Here is a 16,512-nt window from a genome sequence, read left to right as displayed (position 1 = left end):
ATTAGTAATACGGTTACCTAAACAGGCTAGATTAGACGAACCATAAGCAGGCATATTGGTCCCCTCCGAGGATACCAAGAGGAGATCTTAATATGCCTACAGACGTAGTAATATAGTCAATATAGAGGCCTCTTCCACCCAATCTTTTAATATCTATTATATTTAAACTTTCATTAATAATCTCGTATTTCATTTTTATAAACATCCAAAATTATTTTCTATAATTCTTTCAACAAAATCTTTTATTACAAGTTTCTGTTAAAGTGAATGGTTCCTGCGTAGCACGTGCACAGGGCACTAGTCCTGTTAGGACTAGATTGAGAAGCTCTCTTACAGAGAGCTTCGCACTTCCGTAGAACTTAGAAGAGAGATTAACCTACTAGATTGTTACGCCGGGTAACAAGAAGACGCTCACATGCTACCAATATCATGTGACTGACTCAGTGAGGATCAGCAAGCTCAGTACTGAGCCATACTGTGTTACGAGGTTTGCCGTCTAGATCACGTGGAAGTGCTCTAGGCTCTCGAGGTGGTTTATAACTAGGCGTCAAGCAGGGACTTAAAGTAATGACAATAATGCAATTCGTAACTAATAGTAGAGTATACTAAATGATTGATTTTGAGCACGAAGCTCTACAATAAGGAAACTCTTTCCAGTTATATAGACCTTCGTACTATGCATCCCATTGCCCTTTATTGTCCCATCAAGGTGGGAATATTTCCCACCATAGTGGGATTCCTAGGCTCGGTGGGAATCCTTGATCACGTGCTTTCGATCAGATTCGATGTCTATGCTTGCTTAGGGTGGGGAGCCATATAAGTCAATTGCCATATAGTTTTGTATGTGAATCTACTTGCTTTTCCACGTGGTCCAAGCTCGTATGGACAGATCAGCTGTTACTTCGTAACATGATACTACTTGCATACTACTATTATAGTATGTGTTGATTCTTGATTATCATTAAGAACTATGTAGAGAAGGGACTATTTATATTGAAGAGGTAGGGGCTAAAGCACGCTTGTTGTACGGCCTCCTTTCTGTACGGTAATCACATGATGTACCGACAAAAATACTTTGAAAATTAATATATAAACAATTATTTATTAATACCAAAGCATTTACAAAGTTATAGCGATTTAATTTCTATTTTGAAATGATTTATCCCGAAAAGATATTTAAAGAAAAGAACTGCATGAGATGGAAGTAAAATCATGAAGTAATTAGAGGTTTTTGTTTGTTATATCTTGAGACACCTGATCCGTTCAATCATGAATGCAAAGATGGGAGTGTATAGCAAAAGTGTCACTTGGCTAAAGATTATATATATCAGAGTAGGTTTATCTGTCTAATCCAGATATCCCTAAACACCATTCGCAGCCGTGGATTCAATCAAACTCAGCTAGTCTTATCCTAATCCTCAAACCTCATAGCGAATATCATTCATCACGCTCCGCCTTTCCAATCTCAGGCACTAATAATATCAGAAGGATCAAGTACAACCTTCCTCATTCTCTCAAAAACATCTAGCCCCAAACCTCCAAAACCATAAATACTTAAAAAAAACCCTAGATCCAGACTCCCAACCCGCTACATCAATCACCCAGAAAAAGCACTTACTTCAAATCAGTCAAGTCCACTCCCACAAATCGTCCATCATTAATTACTCGTATACTCACATTGTAAGATTAGATTGTAGGATTATGCTTCTTGTACTTCAAGAAGCATGTTTAGATTGTAATTAGAACTAGCTCTTTAGAAGAGCTCTATTATGAAACAACTTTGACCAATCGACGAGGAGAGACGGCGAGCAGGGGGAAAATTCATGAATTGATATGATAACTGTTTCGAAAAGCGAAGGAATGCGTTTTTTTACGTGGTATTGAGAAGAGCAGGGGTTATTTGAATCAAGGAAAAAAGGACAATATATCATTAAGGAAAAAGTATGGATGATTGCAAGGAAGTTATAACCATAGTGCATTCAAGCAGCGGGAAAGAATTAACTGTGAGGTTATACGTAGTAATATTTTGATTTCTATCCTTGATGCATTTGAAGAATATCATATCTAACACATTTAGTACTCTAAAAACCAAAACCTCTTTCCTCGCTACCGTCAATGACGTTAACTTGGTCGTTAATCATGCTATTTTCTTACATCTGACCTAGTCGTACTACGCAGAGATGCCATTACTAAAAGCCTCCCAGGCATCTTTCTTCCAAGGTGCAACCATGATACCCCTTTGAGCATCGCCAACCTTTCCTGTTCCCGCATACGCGGTAGTCAAATCTGTAGCAGCTAGCGTTCCACGCGGAGGTACAGATTTTTTAGCCGTCAATACTGCCATCTCGGCGGCCTCTTGATCACTAAAATGGTTGGCCAATCTCGACCAACCATGCATTGATTCTGGATGAAGAACTACATCTTTCTGTATCTCAGCTATGACCTTGAGCTCCGAATCCTTCTCGGCAAATGCAGCGATGGAACGAAGAACTTCCCCAACACGAGCTTGTTCTGCATCCGTGATATTTCTATTGGTGCGAAGAGTTTGTAATTCTGCAGTTACTGCTTCGATACCTTCAGTATCAGAATTAAATAGAGCTATAATTCCAAGAAGAATTACAGATTGTACGTGGTCAGGATGAGATTCCACGCACTCAAAGAGAAGATCCTGTGCTTTAGAACGAGACGATTCGGTGCCATGAGCCCATAAAACCTGAGCAAGGACGCATACTGCATCAGGATTTCCTTTGGATTCTTTGAGAGCAGGCTCAAAGTATTCAAGAGCTGTATCTAAGTTATTTAAGTAGTATTGTGCTAAGCCAACGGTAAGATGAGCTGATAGTCTGCATTTTTGACGAGCTTCTACAGAAAGCTCATTGCCGCTATCTTCATTGCAGAGCTGTAAGGCGAGGTCTCCACTTTCGACGGCTTCTTCATACTCATGATTTGCCAACTGAGATCGGGCGAGATCTGCTTTCGCCAAAGCGAATCGAGATAGTGATTCTGGTGATTCCGTGACTTCGTAATCAGCTTCAGCTGCTCCACAAATTGAGCTCAAGGTTGTTACAGCAGAACAAATATCATTTGCACGCTCGGAGAAAAGTGATGAAAGGTGCTTCGAGACAAGATCAGTTGGTGCCATCGATTGTACTTGAATCAACGCAAACAGTGGTTTCACCAAATCCGATGCATTAGAAGCATTCTTGGAAGCTAAGATCTGATCAAAAGTGGATTGTGAGTACTGTCGATGCGTGATCAAAGAAGATGAGCCAGAGATTTCCATAGCATGGGTAAAAAGAAGATTGGACTCTTTCTCATCGCCCATCATTAGCGCGAGAAGGCCCTGTCCAATCCAAGCATGTGAGTAGTCTGGATCGGTCGATTGAGCTCTTGCGAAAGCATCGTTAGCAAGCTGATAATCATTCTGTAGGAGATATAGTGTTCCTAAGTTGGTCCATGCCTGAGCACTTCTCTCGTTCAAGTAAAGACTTCGAACAAAAGAATGTTGTGCAACCTTCGGGTTCAAGTTGCTGGTGACAATGCCCAACGCGTTCCAAAATTCTGAGTTGCCTGCTTCTAGTTCAATAGCTCTTTTGAAACATCTCACTGCTGCTTTCTGGTATCTGGTAGATTTCTTCTTTAAACTAGGAGACAGGCAGACATGAGCACGATGCTCAATCCAACCAAGGTTGTAATAAGCGACTGCTTGAGCGTGCGTATCGTGAGATGAAACATGAATAGCTCGCTTGTGGGCTAGGATTGCTGCATGAAGACATCGAGTTCGGTACAATCCGTCTTCTTCATCGGCAGGATATAGGCCCTTAGCAAAAACGACATCCACGGAAACTCCATCGACGTCTCCAAAAATATCATAAGTAGCGGTCCATTGTTCGAGTAGTTTCCTAACATTTGCATCAGGGAACTCGTTGACACGGCTCCAAACCCAAGAGTAGACAGCGCAAGCGTCGCCTACAGCTCTCCAGAGATTGAAAGCATCGGTTTTACTCTCTAGAATTTCACTAGCAATCTCAATAGCTTCAGCTGCACGTTGGGTAGCTTGTCCAAAAAGCCCCTTTTCTATACTATCCCAAGCACTATCAACTAAAGTCTGAATCAACGCAATGGAAACCCCAAATTCCGCTTGACGGCCTTGAAGTACAGCTTTATAGCCCTCAATGGCATCATCAAAGTCTCCTAGCTCACGTTTTACATTTGCGAGCATATGCTTCGCAAACCAAGTCTCACCATTCTGTGTTTGTTCGATTTCACTTTCGAATTGTTCGGCATGATGAAAAGCTTTTGTTGCAGCAACATAGCGCCCAGAATTGTGATAACTTTCGCCAAGACCGACCCATGAATGATAATCAGAAGGTGTGATGCGAAGTGCGGATTGAAAAGAAACAATGCTCTTCGAGTAGTCCTGTCTATTCAACTCCGCAGTTCCTAGAGCGGCAAATGGCCAACTGATACCCTTTTTCTTCGAGCCAGGTGCTGGTCTGACCTTGCCTGAATTGATAACTCGTTGAGCGACTGACTCGACCAACTCCCACTCGCCCTGGCCGGCGAATATCCTAGCCAGGCGTTCGGCGGCTTCCACTTCCGAGGGTGAGAGCTCAAAGGCTTTTTGGAAACACTTTCGAGATCTCTTCTTATCATTCAAATAGTCTGCATAAAATATACCGAGACTGGTATATGCAGGAGCAAAATTGAGGTTGCTTTTCAACGATGCGAGAAAATATGAGTAAGCACCTTTCCTATCCTTGCGTGCAGATTTCGATGTATCTATATTCCAAAGGCAGACACCCACACGGTATTGCGTTTGGGCCAGTAAGTCTCGAGATTTTAAATCTTTAGCTTCGATTTGCGGTAAGCACTCTTCCAGCTCTTCACGTCCACGGATATAATCGCCATTAATAGCCTTCACCCACGCGGCTTCGGCCTTCACTCGAACATTCGCAGGGTCTCGTTGTAATGCACGTCCAAGGAAGTCAATAGCAGCAGGGAAGTCGTCTTCCTCCTCATAAATCAAACCAATTCCAATGAGAGCAGGAGTTGAGAACGGATTTTCCTTTAGCAGTCCATCAAATAAAGCTTTTGCTTCTGGGTGATTCTTGGGTGACTGATAAAATACGAGAGCAGTACCTAACAAGACATCAAAAGATTGGGATGCGTTTTTAAATTTTAAACCAATTTTGTTTGATTCTTCCACTGCAAGCCGCTTTGCGTTTCGTGTAAGTTCCACAACACTTTCATGTTCATCTAGAAATTGATAGTACTCTCCCATGAGACGGTGTGCCAATATTGATGTAAGTGAGTCCGACATGCCCTCTGACATGATCAACAGGCGATCTGCTGCAAGCATCGAGAAGTCATCCAATGTCACTCCTCCCCCATCGTCTTCATCGGAACTACTTTCATCACGATCTTCTTTATTTGGTACAAGAGCTGGAGTGCGTGGTGGAGGCGGGAATGGCGAAATCTCACTGGAGATGAATCCTCGTAGAACTTGAGCAAGTCCACTTGTAGGGAAGAAATCTATGTATTCTCGCAGAATATTAACATCCAAGCTTTGGACATTTTCGGGGTCCTGCCACTCAATAGCAATATCCCAGGCCAACTTGTACGGATGTTTAATTATTACCATATCCGTTGCCAGCTTGAATACCTTTGCGCGTTTCTCCGTTTTTGCATCTCCCGGCGGAAGAATAACCAGGGCCTCTAGACATCTCTGGACGAGTTTTTCTTCGTATTGCCGACGAATCTCATCATCAGTCGTCCAGTCTATGATCTTGTTGTAGATTTCCTCCAAATCACTATCTCTTAAAACTTCCCGTTTGACTTCGACAGTCACTTGACTAATTTTGGCACCCAACCTCGTTCGTCTTTCTCCGATTTCCTTGTTTATGCGCTCTTTCTCTTCAAATTCTGTAATCTGAGCTATAATTTGATAGGTATGTGAAGGATGAGGAACACGACCCTCCAGATATGCATATATTGGGCTGTCAGGTAGAATGATCTCCATGGATTTTCTATGTTGCAAGCGGGTTCCTTGATTTTTGGCAAAGGCGAGAAACTTGTCAATGACATCTTGACATTTGTATTTGTCGTCGTGAGCTTGATAGATTTGAGCTAAATGCAAAGCTGCGACTTGATATTGTCCAACTTTGGAACCGCCTTGCTTCTCGTATAACTGGATAAGACCTTGCCATGCTTGCGGCTCCCCTTCTCTGATTTTGGTTGCAGCTTCGTAAGCTTCTTCAGCTTCTGTGAATTTCGACGATTTACTGTAGGCATACCCTAAGAAGATATTTCTGCAGAAGGTCAGATGTCGCACTGAGAATAATACAAATACTTGATAATGGTGCGGTGGTTAACTTACGCCTGGTAACTATTTGGGTCCGAATTGAGAAGATTCCGAGCTTGTTGAACAGCTTCATCATACTTTTGAGATTGAACTGCAGCATTTATAGCTTTCAGCGCAGCTTTGGTTCCTGACATTTTGCAATATCAAGTAATTCATTCAGCATAATTGACCCAACGAAATAGACTTGATTTATGTTAAAGAGTGTTGAAAGATCAAGCAATGAGTTCTGGAGCACACCTGCAGAAATACTAGGTATGAGTACATCATACAATTTTGGTACAGCCTTGTCCATTTTAGTGTGGGGTTGAAATAGGTACGGAGTGTGTAGCCCATCCGGCTCGGATCATCTTGCTTTTAATCGGGAAAAGATTAGCAGGGTCTGCTCATTGGATGTGTTTTACCCCTGTCATAATCAGACATCTGACTACATCGTCATTGATGCCCCGATAACAATACCTACTGATACAATGGTAGGTATTTAGATAAAAATCTTATACATGAATACATGAAGTTTCACTAGTTACTTTTTATTCCTATCAAATTACTCGTAATCATTCCTATAAATTATATCTTATATTGCAGATGGAACAACGAATATAAAATCATTGCAAATTGAGGCTGAGTGCTAAACAGAACTTACCTAGCCAAGGTTGACTAAAATCAACCAACCTCGGAAGTCTTCAAGCGTTGTCTGCCAGATTATACTTCCTCTCCTGGGACAGTAAATATTCTCGAAATCTACTTTCAAATACTCCTCAAAGTACCCGTTGTACGATGTCCCCACTACGACTCACAATCGAAAATGGCCGTTTCCGGGATTCTCATGGCCGTGAAATTACTCTTCGTGGAATAAATCTGGCTGGTGACGCCAAGTATCCCAGCAAGCCTAGTCAGCCTTCGCATATCCTCGAGGACTTTTATAATGGAGATCATGTCGACTTCCATTCGCGCCCATTTCCCCAGGAAGACGCACATCTTCATTTCTCGCGCTTAAAGCGTTGGGGTTACAATACAATACGATATGTTTTCACATGGGAGGCAATAGAATCAGCAGGACCCGGCATATATGACGAAGAATGGATTCAGCATACCATTGAGATTCTGCGGTTAGCAAAAGGTTATGGCTTCTATATTTTCATGGACCCTCATCAGGACGTCGTAAGTTTGAATCCTTCCAAGGAAATCTTATAAGACTAATAAAGTAGTGGTCAAGGTTTTCTGGCGGATCAGGCGCTCCAATGTGGACTCTCTATGCTTGCGGGCTTGATCCTGAAAAGTTCGCGGTAACAGAAGCGGCAGTCGTGCACAATACATATCCGGATCCTGAGAACTTCCCTAAAATGATTTGGTCTACAAATTATACTCGCTTGGCTTGTCAGACAATATTTACATTCTTCTTCGCGGGTCGGGACTTTGCGCCGAAATGTATCATTGATGGTAAGAACATCCAGGACTACCTTCAAGATCACTTCGTAAATGCTTGCGCACATCTTGCAAGACGAATACATGAAGCAGGAGATCTCGAGAATGAAGTGGTAATTGGCTGGGAAAGTATGAATGAGCCTAACCGGGGGCTTGTGGGCTGGGCAGATATTTCTACCATACCAAGCGAGCAGAAATTACAGAAAGGAACATCCCCAACTGCATTTCAAGCCATGTTGACTGGATCTGGAAGAGCATGCGAAATAAGTACTTGGGATTTCGGAGGGATGGGACCATATAAGTCTGGTCAGGTTCTTGTTGATCCCCAAGGAGAGACAGCATGGTTACCATCAGACTACGATGAGTCGAGATATAGTTACAAGCGAGACCCTGGTTGGAAGCTCGGAGAGTGTATCTGGGCTCAGCATGGCGTATGGGATCCATCAATAGATAGTCTATTGAAGAAGGATTATTTTAAGAAGAATCCCAGAACAAAGAAAGACATCAGCTATGAAGAGTTCACAAACTCATATTATATGGATTACTACAGAAAACACCGAGACGCTATCAGAGCTCATCACAAGGACTCAATTTTATTTTGTCAGCCACCGGTGTTGGAAATACCTCCATCAATCAAGGGTACTAAAGATGACGATCCTCTCATGGTCTATGCGCCTCATTACTATGATGGAGTCACTCTTATGACCAAAAAGTGGAATCGTTTCTGGAATGTTGATGTCTTTGGCATCTTGCGAGGCCGATATCTCAGTCCTGCATTTGCTATAAAGCTAGGAGAGACAGCAATCAGGAATTGTTTCCGAGATCAACTTGCAGCTATAAAGAAAGAGGGTGAAGACTATATGGGGAATCATCCATGTGTTTTGACAGAATTTGGTATTCCTTATGACATGGATGATAAATATGCTTACAAAACTGGTGATTATTCTAGTCAATCAGGGGCCATGGATGCAAATCACTTTGCCGTAGAAGGAAGTGCCATGGCAGGATATACTCTTTGGCTCTATATGTGCGAGGCAAGTGACTAAGGTTCTCTCAACTTGATTTCTCCTAATGATTTTTAGAACAAACATTCCCTCGGCGATCAATGGAATGGCGAGGATCTTTCCATTTTTTCCCTTGATGATTTACCACTACCACTCGAAGCCAACCCTCCAACGCCCAGCGAATCAAGCTCATCTCTGGTGGACCACGAAGCTGGACCCAATACTAAAAAACAAAACTCAGACGAGTCCACAGTAAATCCAGGTAATTTAAAAGCCGCATTAAGAACCCCCTCAATTTCATCGAAGCAAACTGATAGCCCTCCTGAACTCACCAATTCCCCTGGTTACCGAGCCGCCGAAGCCTACGTTCGTCCATCCCCCATTGCAACCGTTGGCAAGATTCTCAATTACGGATTCGATCTTCGAAGCTGTATCTTCACATTCCGACTCCACGCCGGCGAAGCAGCATCCGAAGAGGCACCAACGGAAATCTCTCTCCCCGAATTCCATTTCCCGAAGGATAAATGTGAGGTGGAAGTTAGTGCGGGGAAATGGACAATTAGTACGGATGACGAGGATGGTGGGATGATTCAGAGACTTAGATGGTGGCATGGGGAGGGTGAACAATCTATTAAAATCACCGGGGTCATGAGACGACAGAATGTGAAGCTGGGGAAACCAGAAGAAGAAGGTTATTATGAACAGTGTCAGCAGACAAAGAGTTGTCAGTTGATGTGATAAATTATTGGTATAGACGAAGATTACATGTGGGCTTTTTGAGCATTGTTGGGCGTCTGGGGTGGAAAGGACGAAAGGTGAGGAATTGATAGGTTGGATGAGCAATGAATTGTATTAAGGATTGAAGACCCGTATATATTATTAGTCCTATAACATTGGTATTAAGATTATACATGAATTCACACAAACATGATAGAGACTTGATTGATCTTCAATTCATTTTAGAGTTTAAGGCTTTTGTTGTGTAAAGTAGTACTCGTATATAGAAAGAAATAGTTTTGATAATTATAAATAAAAGTCTTACAGAATTATATAACGAATATCTATAGTGGTCTAGAAGATCACGGGTGGTTATATATCTACCAGGCCAAATATAAAGAGTGAAATTGATTGTAATCTTATTTAAATATTATATAAAGAGTATTATAATAATCTATACTCTTCAGCAAAGAAGAAGAAGAAAGAAACAAAAGTATCCTCAAATCCAAACACATCCATAATAGTCCCTTGACGTGCAGAGAAAATCCATCTATCTGATGAGACTTTTTCCTTTTTGAAATATGTAAGGTTAAGACTTAAAATAATATAATATAATTGCAGATGGATATGGATATAGATGAGAGAAGCTAGATGATATTAAAATTAGTATTAACAATCCTGGAAGTAACACATAATAGGTGAGAGATTTTAACTCGAAGATGTAATCGATAGAAAAGAAGGAGAATAGAAGCTTCACACCCACATCCACATCCACATCTAGGATACTGGCTGCGGGTGAGAGAGAAGATGTTTATTCGAGAGGAACTACTAGGTACCTAGTATGTGATAATGATATTTAATGAGATTTTTAAATTCAATTTCGATATCAAGTTTGAGGAGGTATTAAAGGGAGTGGGAAAGTATAATATTATTAGGTAGGTAGGTAGGTAATTATAGAATAGGAAAAAAATGCAAGTACGACAGAATATTCGATGATTTCGTCACGGTCTACTCTGGTATCTAATCTTACGTGGTGCACTCACTTATTATGATATCTTTGTGGAAGATTAATTGGTGTTGGATTACTAGGTTTTTGTTTTGATGTGTTTTGATATGTTTTGATGGAGGTTAGATGGATAGGTAGGTAGGTGGATGGATGGATGGATATATTGATATTATTATGACACTATTAAGAATATGACGATGTATGTAAGAGTCACGACTGCAAGATGAGAATTTACTAACCTTGGATTTTCGAACTTTATTTATGTTGTGAGTGAGTGTGCATTATGAAAATATGTAGAAGTGACTCAATATTAACAGTTTGTGTGTGGACGAGTATCTAGTCAAGCATTCATTTTCAAGATTTCTCTTCCTGAAGCTAGAAAGTAGTAAATCTTACTAGTTAGTGTAACTTAACTTCGGAGCTCATTACCTAATACGTACAAAATCGATTCTTTTGGGTATAGTATAGGAATGAAAAAGAAAAAGAGAGACAAGAAAATAGATGTGAAACTTGACAGTGGAGGATTGGGGTCGGATGCTGGGAGGAAGATGTTCCGTGTTTCGTCTGTTCAAATATCAAACGGGGTGGCTTTGCGGGAGGAATGTTTATTGGTTGGGTAGGACCAAGTGTAGGTTAGTGGGTGTTATTTGAGTTTCTTGATTTGGTGGTATGGGATTTTAGAGGTGAGTATTGTGATGGATAGGATGGTTAGAGGAGGAGGTCAAAACGTTGAGTTGGGGATTGGGTGTCCGTGGAAGTTTATGTTGATGGAGGGCTTTGGTGAGGTTCTTTGATCTGATGATTTGCGGTATTGTGTTCAGAGGATTCTTGTATTTCTTTGGTGGTAATGGCGGTTGTGCTGGTATGTTATGTGGTCGGGCATGGAGATGAGATGTTAGGTATGTGAAGGAAGTAGAAATGCGGTAGTAGTAGGATGAAGTCAAGTTGTCGATCCGGTCACGGACCACATGGATAGAAGGATCGGGATCCATCCTCGTGGTTGTTTTAGGGCTGGATCCCAATTGATGGGTACTATTAATTTATATGAGATGGCTGTGTTTTGAGTTTTAGCTGGTAGAGAACACTTTCAAAAGGAACTGAGGGGGTAGAATGAAACAATAGATACCTAGTATGTGTACCTGAGTCCTTTCTATAATAATAATAAGCCCATTATCAAGAAAGGTCTTAAAGCTCGCACGAATGCCAAGTCAAGGTGGGTAGAACGTACATAATGCATGCGATGGAGTATAAGAAATTGGCTATGATAGAACGCATGTCATAGTACTTCTGCTGAACGTACAGAGTATATCGGATGAGTGTTTTGAGTAGGTAGGCATAAAGTAAAGATTTAAGATAGCATCCCCATTAAAAGTGGTTGATTGGTTCATGCAGAGTGGTTTGAATGTAAGATCTTGCCGTTTCCCTGTCCTGTGCCGTGTGAAACAGGCGCATAAGCGAATGAAATTTTCAACTTATGGTACAATTGTTAGGTACCTTGGTAGTATTAATTTATTAATTTATTTGTTATCCAGTGGTCTGCACGATATTGCTTCGAGAGATCGATTTGGTCTCAAATTTTGGTGTGACGGGGATTGGATATCAAGGTAGGGCGCTTAGAGGGGATATTACACTCGAAAGAATATAAAATTGGTGGGGTCCTTTTCTATGAGAACCTGTTGCTTCGTTTTCAATGGTTGAATAGGTAGGAAGGAAAGGAAATGTATACTTTGGTAGTTTGGTACATGAGATATTATTCCTTTCATCTTGATACTGGTAGGAATACATAACCACCAGCTGTTAGAGAAATGGGTGCATATCTACTCTGTATCTAACCAGTATTTTCTATTTCTATCTTATAATACCTAGTAGATACTGCTCATATTCCACTGTTTCCCGTCCAGCATCTGAATGCTTCTACCTCCGTTTTAGATTTTCTCCAATGTCCCTGAAATTTTAACTCTCCATTTGACCTTGACTTTGACCTTGATCTACTTACTAGAAAGTGCAGTCAGTGGGAAATAAAGTAGGGGTTATCCATCCCATCCACATAACCTTAACCACTCCACTTAAAGTAAGCTTCCAAGTTCCAATCAGCATCACGATCCCCCTCACTCAAAACCACCCACACACTTTACCCGTGCTTTACCTTTCAACAACAACCACTCGGGCACCATCCATTCATTACTTCTCCCAAAATCCATCAAGACTAATAACATTTGGAAAGAGACAGATAATTCCCAGTTTCTTGTCCTCTCTTACTTTCCAACTTCTCATCTGAACATTTACTCTCCGCCATATAACTTTCTCGCAAATTCAGAGTTCTGATCAAAAGTAAATATTGGAAAAGAAACCTCATCCTTGTAGCGGGGCAATTTGAACGAACGAACGTCTTGGTCTGGAACACATATTCGAAAGATTACAGGTACAACATATTTCCTTTTCAGCAATTAAATACATCGGATGAGTTGTTTTTGATCTTCATATTCCATTTGCGCATCTGTTGGAAGAAATCTCATATCATCCTGGAAGCTTTTCAAACTTTGAGGTTGGTCTCTAAAGGAGAAGGATTTGTGAGAGAGGGACACAAGCAATAGAAGAACAAGAAATGCTGATCATGTTCCTCGACAATACAGATAAACCTCGACCTAACCACACTTGACGACTTTCGTCACTACTAGATATCTCAGCTGGTTATATTTCGGTAATTACGACTCTGTTGGACTGATATCGAAGCTGCGACAAGCTCAAGATACTCTTTATCTATACAACAGGACCGAGCGCAAAAAGGTGCAGTGTGTGCAGTGTTTCGGAGAACAACATTCACAACTCACATTCACGAACTATTAATCACTCTATCAAATCAACGACTTTGTGGGTTTTGTACACATTTAGCCTTTAAGAGAAATTCATACGAGGGAAAAGAAATTCTTGCGGCTGAAAGAATATTTGAAGACAAGGTTGAAAAGAGTGCGAATCAGTCAATCAATACTTTGCTTTGACATCGCTTGGAACATCCGCAACTAACGACAACAAAGAAAAGTTTCCGAGCTTCTGCACTTTTATTTACAATAAAATAGTATCCCTTCGACTTAAGCTCTTACTTTTTATTATTGTAATCATTCAGCAAAGCTGTTCATTAGCTGTTTATAACTGGTAGACAAGTCTCCAGTTCTTCATCTCGCAGTATACGATCTTTTTACTTCAGATACCTACCCATTAACATACCATGGCAAGTCGTGCGCCTAATCCCTCTTCGGGATCACGAAAGATCTCCTTTAATGTCAGCGAACAATATGATATTCAGGATGTTGTAGGAGAGGGAGCTTATGGTGTTGTTTGGTATGCTACCCCACCTTGTTACTCGTACAATCTTCACATTGTCCGATTCGAGGTAGAGCAAGGGAACTTGCAGAACATGAAGGGATGCTAACTCGATTTCTGTTCATAGTTCAGCTTTGCACAAGCCTTCAGGGCAAAAGGTCGCTATCAAGAAGATCACTCCATTTGATCATTCGATGTTCTGTCTGCGAACACTACGTGAGATGAAGTTACTTCGGTACTTCAATCATGAGAACATCATCTCCATTCTCGATATTCAAAAGCCTAGAAATTACGAGTCCTTCACCGAAGTTTATCTCATTCAAGTATGTAAATGGGTGATATTGGCTAGCAGAAAAACAACGAGCTAAGATAAAACAGGAACTCATGGAAACCGATATGCATCGTGTAATTCGTACTCAAGATCTATCCGATGATCATTGCCAGTACTTCATCTATCAAACTCTCCGAGCCTTGAAAGCTATGCATTCAGCAAACGTTTTACACAGAGATTTGAAACCATCCAATCTGTTACTTAATGCCAACTGCGATTTGAAGGTCTGCGATTTTGGTCTTGCTAGATCCGCTGCGTCCCAAGAAGATAACTCTGGTTTCATGACCGAATATGTTGCGACCAGATGGTACCGTGCCCCAGAAATTATGTTGACGTTCAAAGAGTATACCAAGGCCATTGATGTATGGTCTGTTGGGTGTATCTTGGCCGAGATGTTAAGCGGAAAGCCCCTATTCCCTGGAAAGGATTGTAAGTGAGATCTGTGTAGGAGTAATGTGCCTTGCTAATAATCTATAGATCACCACCAACTCACACTCATTCTTGATGTTCTTGGTACTCCTACCATGGAAGATTACTACGGCATCAAATCTCGTCGTGCAAGAGAATATATCCGATCGTTGCCATTCAAGAAGAAGGTCCCATTCAAGACCATGTTCCCAAAAACCTCAGATCTCGCTCTGGATCTCCTCGAGAAACTTCTCGCATTTAATCCTGTCAAGAGAATTACTGTCGAGGAAGCACTGAAACATCCATATCTTGAACCATACCATGACCCAGAGGATGAACCTACCGCCAACCCTATCCCGGAAGAATTCTTTGATTTCGATAAAAACAAGGACAACCTCACCAAGGAACAACTCAAACAATTGATCTACGAGGAGATCATGCGATAGACTTTGCTTTTCACTTTTTAATTCGCTTCGAATATCCTTTATCGCATTATTTGGAAAACTTAAATGTTCAAAATATTGATTATTCTGGTCCTAGAAAGTGTTTGTAGCATACATGGATTTTCAAAGATTTGAGGTGTATGTGGAAATTTGCTATTCTGGACCGGCATTATCTCGCCTCGGTTGGCGAAGCAATTTTCACTTGATTTCGTAGCCTTGAAAGAAAGCATTGAAATAACCAGCGTCTCACGAGGATGGTGTGAGATGAGATGGGTACAGAACTTGCATATGAGTTGGATAATATATAAATGATAAGAGAAAGGAGATAGTCGGGAAGCATTTTTCATAATTTACTTGCAGGATTCAGATGGGATGGAAATAGTCGGAGCGATCTCATTCGAGATGATTTGCAGGCTGAGATGGGATGGAAATTATGATAGCATGAGATCATGTTACGTACAGCTTTTCTTTTTATTTCAATTATTAAGTTTTTATTTTACTAAGCTAAGGTTTATACATGATGTGTTTGCGTAGTATTGTTTCTCCATGTGAATGAGTAGGTATTTTTGCGCTTCTCTCTACTTCCTTGCTTTTTTGAAGAGGCTAGGTAGACGGTAAGAGTTCATGCTTGTTTCTCATAAGTGTATTGTGTTTCCCCTCCTTCCCTAAGTATATGGCATATTCCCTCTTCTCAAATATCGTCCAGTGACAGCTGAAGATTATTGAATACTTTGATTACATCCAAACTCATCAGATGTGATCTACGAGCTTTCGAGACCGTACTTTTCTAAATTAAGTTTCGTCGGCGGGATTGAGATCGATACTTGGTGTTTATGCGATGATACGAGGATACAAGGACGCGAGGGTATAATAGTTTCCGGATTGGAAGCGAGAACATCCGTGAACAAAGCCCATACATTAAAAAAACCTATCAACCACCCCCACCCCATTCAATCCTCCCTCAAGCACCCCCCTTCATCCTCTCATCCTCTCCACCTCCCCCCTAACCCTCTCCTCCCACCCCTCCCTCCACTCCCTATCCAAACCCTCTATCCTCCCCCCCAACACCACACACGTCTCCCCCTCTATACACACCATACCCCTACAAACCCTCGTTCCAGGCAATAACATCATCTTACAGCCCATCTGCATACACGGGGGCAGAGCAATTTTCTGCACCGAACCCGGATGCGCATTACATGTTTCCGATGTCGTAAATGCATATACATGTACTCCTTTGTGGTCTTGAAGGAGGAGTTTGAAGGGTCCTTTTGTTTCTGTTTCTGCTGTAGCTGTAACAGGTCGATTTCGAACTTGCGCCGTGGAGGATAAACTCCCTACATCTCGCGCATCCAACCCTACTTCAGAATCATCCTCATCCACAACCCTAATAACCTCCCTCCCCCTCCTCCTCTCACCCATTCGTTCCCCCACCAAATTCCCTAGTAATTCCCCCCTCGAAATACCTATATCGATAATATCCAACACCTGCACTG

The 16,512-nt window shown here is 41.4% G+C and overlaps 4 protein-coding genes across 4 annotated transcripts; 2 read left to right on the top strand and 2 right to left on the bottom strand.

The window, feature by feature from the left end:
* Window positions 1–2,170: 2,170 nt before the first annotated feature.
* On the bottom strand, window positions 2,171–6,498 carry SS1G_11868 (hypothetical protein; the record flags this gene model as incomplete). The annotated part of the gene is made up of 2 exons (XM_001586789.1): window positions 2,171–6,311; window positions 6,380–6,498. The coding sequence occupies 2 exons, from the start codon at window positions 6,496–6,498 to the stop codon at window positions 2,171–2,173; spliced, it is 4,260 nt and encodes a 1,419-aa protein (XP_001586839.1).
* Window positions 6,499–7,138: 640 nt separating this feature from the next.
* Window positions 7,139–9,528, top strand: SS1G_11867 (hypothetical protein; the record flags this gene model as incomplete). The annotated part of the gene is made up of 3 exons (XM_001586788.1): window positions 7,139–7,522; window positions 7,570–8,722; window positions 9,032–9,528. The coding sequence occupies 3 exons, from the start codon at window positions 7,139–7,141 to the stop codon at window positions 9,526–9,528; spliced, it is 2,034 nt and encodes a 677-aa protein (XP_001586838.1).
* A 4,211-nt stretch (window positions 9,529–13,739) lies between these two features.
* On the top strand, window positions 13,740–15,019 carry SS1G_11866 (mitogen-activated protein kinase; the record flags this gene model as incomplete). Its single annotated transcript, XM_001586787.1, has 4 exons — window positions 13,740–13,852; window positions 13,962–14,157; window positions 14,213–14,594; window positions 14,643–15,019. The coding sequence occupies 4 exons, from the start codon at window positions 13,740–13,742 to the stop codon at window positions 15,017–15,019; spliced, it is 1,068 nt and encodes a 355-aa protein (XP_001586837.1).
* Window positions 15,020–15,991: 972 nt separating this feature from the next.
* SS1G_11865 (predicted protein) lies at window positions 15,992–16,438 on the bottom strand (the record flags this gene model as incomplete). The annotated part of the gene is made up of 1 exon (XM_001586786.1): window positions 15,992–16,438. The coding sequence occupies one exon, from the start codon at window positions 16,436–16,438 to the stop codon at window positions 15,992–15,994; it is 447 nt and encodes a 148-aa protein (XP_001586836.1).
* Window positions 16,439–16,512: the final 74 nt, after the last annotated feature.

The sequence above is a fragment of the Sclerotinia sclerotiorum genome, genomic scaffold, assembly GCF_000146945.2.
Source record: "Sclerotinia sclerotiorum 1980 UF-70 scaffold_20 genomic scaffold, whole genome shotgun sequence".
Taxonomy (NCBI): domain Eukaryota; kingdom Fungi; phylum Ascomycota; class Leotiomycetes; order Helotiales; family Sclerotiniaceae; genus Sclerotinia; species Sclerotinia sclerotiorum.
Note: the sequence above shows the minus strand (reverse complement) of the source record. Positions and strands in the feature narration are given on the sequence as shown.